At 37.4% G+C, this 3,474-nt stretch overlaps 1 protein-coding gene across 5 annotated transcripts in view; it reads right to left on the reverse strand.

The window, feature by feature from the left end:
- Positions 1–519: 519 nt before the first annotated feature.
- LOC122552701 (regulator of G-protein signaling 7) overlaps positions 520–3,474 on the reverse strand; it is a 450,150-nt gene continuing 447,195 nt past the window's right edge. For all 5 annotated transcript variants that reach the window (XM_043695584.1, XM_043695581.1, XM_043695583.1 and 2 more), the window contains one exon: positions 520–1,122. Coding sequence is in view for 4 of the 5 variants with exons in the window: in XM_043695581.1 (XP_043551516.1) it covers positions 1,072–1,122 (51 nt within the window). In the remaining variant the exon portion in view is untranslated. The remainder of the gene's footprint in view (positions 1,123–3,474) is intronic.

Consider the following 3,474-nt stretch of genomic DNA (forward strand, 5'->3'; position numbering starts at 1 on the left):
AGGCTTCTATCCTAGATTGTCTTGAGTTGACCATTGACTATTCTTCCCACTTAGAATGTGGAATTTGGAAGTACATGTGAAAGAACTATCCTTTCAAAAAGCTAACATTCATTTGAGAACCATTCCAAATGATTGTCACAACTCTATTTTAAAAAGTATAATTTCTTATCAATATCATCTGCAACGCACATAAATTTCCCTATAAAAGAAAAATAAATAAAAATCTCTAAGCTGCATTAAACTCATTACATCAATTTTTATTTTGCCTTGCTTAGATATAGAGAAATAAAACTGTCATTTACAAAATATCTAGGATGCTAAGCTATTCTTATATATCATTAGAGCAAAACTGACTAGCCATGTGATTGAGATGTCATGTATCAGCTTTCCATTTTAAGAATCGAAACTTCATTAATTTCGTTAAAACAATGGTTCTCTTCTGGTGAAATAATAGCAGATCATGACATGTAGTGAATAACCTTTAATACAAAAAATGTCAAAATAAATCAACTTAAAAAATAAAGAGAAATGGAAAGGTTTTAATAAATTTGGAATAAATACTGACTTCAACATTGCATAAAAATAACACAGTAAGAACACTAAAGTGAGAGCACAGAATAGGTCTGACAAGGATGCACTAATAAACCCTTGTCATGGAACCTTTCTGTGTTTGTGGTTTCCTGTGGTCCAACTTAATAATGGATTGAGGGTCATTTCATTCTTTTTACATTTTAAACTTTTCTAATATTTCGGTCACAACCACTCAATGATCTTCTGAGCTACAGCTTCAATTTTTATGATGGTTTTTTTACTTATCAGTGGGAGATTCAGCACATGAAAGCTTGACTGATGAAGTAAACATGAAAACATATGGAACGATCCTCTCTCCCCACTGTCTCCACCCATGTTTGCACTGTCTTTTTATACACACACACATACACGCTCACTCACTCACTCACTCAGATCCTCATTCATGCAAAGAATGGTACAATGTCCTCTGGGTTTAGGATAAATAGCGATTTATAGCTTTGAACGATTGAACTGGCCCGCTCATCAGCTGAAGTGAATATATCAATACGACTGCACCAAACTCGTCAGCCTCTTCGATGTAAGTGACTTCCCCTGCACAAGAAAGACAAGAAAGGCAAAAGACAGTTATAGAAACAGGACACAGTCTTTGACACCCATTTGCTTCCAGAAAAATAATTCCAAAATAAAAACATATAGACCAATTTACCACTGAATACATTACCATAACTACTACCCATGACATACATGAAAGACACATATGACAACAGAATAATAAATGCTAACATTTACAGTTGCATAAAGGGTATTTCACTCTCCTATTTCTGCTTTTCACAAATACTCCTCTCCATCTTAATAATGAATAATTCCAAATCCTCTTGAAATGTGCATAATTTTCTTGATAAAACTTAAGAATGTAATATTTCTGCATAGTAAGCAAATATTTACATTATGATTAGATTCCCTACAGTGTGGAAACAGGCCCTTTGGCCCAACCAATCCTCCGAAGAGTAACCAACCCAGACCCATTTCCCTCTGAATGAATGCTATGGGCAATTTAGCATGGCCAATTCACCTGACCTGCACACTTTGGACTGTGGGAGGAAACTGGAGCACACCCACACAGAGAGAATGTGCAAACTCCACACAGACTTTCACCCAAGACTGGAATCGAACCTGGGACCCTGGTGCTGTGAGGCAGCAGTGCTAACCACTGAGCCACCATGCCACCCCTGAGCCACTGTGCATTTTATCAGAAAATGCATGGTGGTATACTCTTTGTGTGCTTTCTGTCTGGAACATCTCCATGCTACGGAACAGGAAATCAGAAGTACAATGGGACTCTGAACCAATAAGAGAATCTATACTTGCCTTAAATACTTCCCACCACACTACAAGGCTCTACATATACAAGTGAGTAAGAATAACATTAATACTAACTCTAGTTCTTGGTCTATGATGTCTTGTGTTCCTGCACTTTTCAAGCATGATGACTGATTACGAAAATGTCCTGTCACTCTCCCTACTATTCAGCAGTACACATTCATAAAAATCACCAACAACTTAGGAGAGTTTACTGACTGTGTTTCTTATAGGTAGGAATATGTAATTTATCGTGGCATCTCCAACATTGCAGCAGGAACTGGTGTTTAGTATGATTTATATCATTTGTTATTTGTGGACTCTATAGCTTTCCTGAGAATGATTTTTGAAATATGGCCAGGGACAAAAGAAATTCAGTAAAAAAATGACCTATTTATCAAAAACATCCTTAATAAAATTAATTGCCGCCACAGTACAATGGTCCAGATTTTGTGCACAGTGAAGTAACTACACACTTTGTTGACCTTAAAGAAAGCTGCCCTAAAGATCTAACAAGCTTTTTGGCATTGACTACATACTTAGTGCTGTTAATTTAATGCTAATGGCATCTATCAAAGAATCCAAAAACAGTGATTAAAGGATCCAGCCACAGTGATGTCTAACCAGCAGTTTAAACAGCCAACCAAACTGAAGAGTCCCCATGGATAGCAAACTAAGCATAAGCAAACAGGATTCGCCATTATAGTTACAATTCTTTCTTTATAATTTTATATAAAATGAATTGAAGATTGAGCTAATGTCACTAAGGTAGCATTTGAAATGCAAGCAACTTTAAAAGAGAAGCTATTTTACAGCTCTATGGAATTTTTAATTATGGATGTGAATGGAAGGTGGAGAATTGTGACTTAGTTTAATATTAAGAATATTCCACTAAAAACAGTGCCATCTTTTCAAGGGTTTTAACTGTGAGAAAGAACTTCGGAAGTGGAAGCTCATGTCGATTCTACAATTTTAAAGTGATTTCCAACACTGAGGTCTTAAGCAGTGCACCCCGGTAAGCAGCAGGGAATCCCAGCCATCAATCCCTGGATTTTCATGTTGAAGTATGCATTTGCAGAATCTGTAAATCACTGTTAGTTTCACAAATTAGCAATGGTTAATGCTGATAGTTTTCTGGTTACGACAAATACAAAATCTGGGCCAACATTTGCACTGTATGGGCCAAATCCATCTTAGATATGAAAGTCATTTATAAAACAGGATTAAATGTTTCTTGTGCTTAGCGAGGAGCAAATGCAACATCCAATTTTCCAAAGCATTATGACAGCATAAAGATGGCTTAAGAAAGGTGGTAAGGACAAGGCAGGGAACTATAGATCAGTAAACCTGACGTCGGTGGTGGGCACGTTTTAGATTAGATTAGATTAGATTACTTACAGTGTGGAATCAGGCCCTTCGGCCCAACAAGTCCACCCCGACCCTCCAAAGAGCAACCCACCCAGACCCATTCCCCTACATTTACCCCTTCACCTAACACTACGGGCAATTTAGCATGGCCAATTCACCTAACCTGCACATTTTTTGGACTGTGGGAGGAAACCGGAGCACCCGGAGGAAACCCAC

Source organism: Chiloscyllium plagiosum, chromosome 9 (assembly GCF_004010195.1).
Source record: "Chiloscyllium plagiosum isolate BGI_BamShark_2017 chromosome 9, ASM401019v2, whole genome shotgun sequence".
Classification (NCBI taxonomy): domain Eukaryota; kingdom Metazoa; phylum Chordata; class Chondrichthyes; order Orectolobiformes; family Hemiscylliidae; genus Chiloscyllium; species Chiloscyllium plagiosum.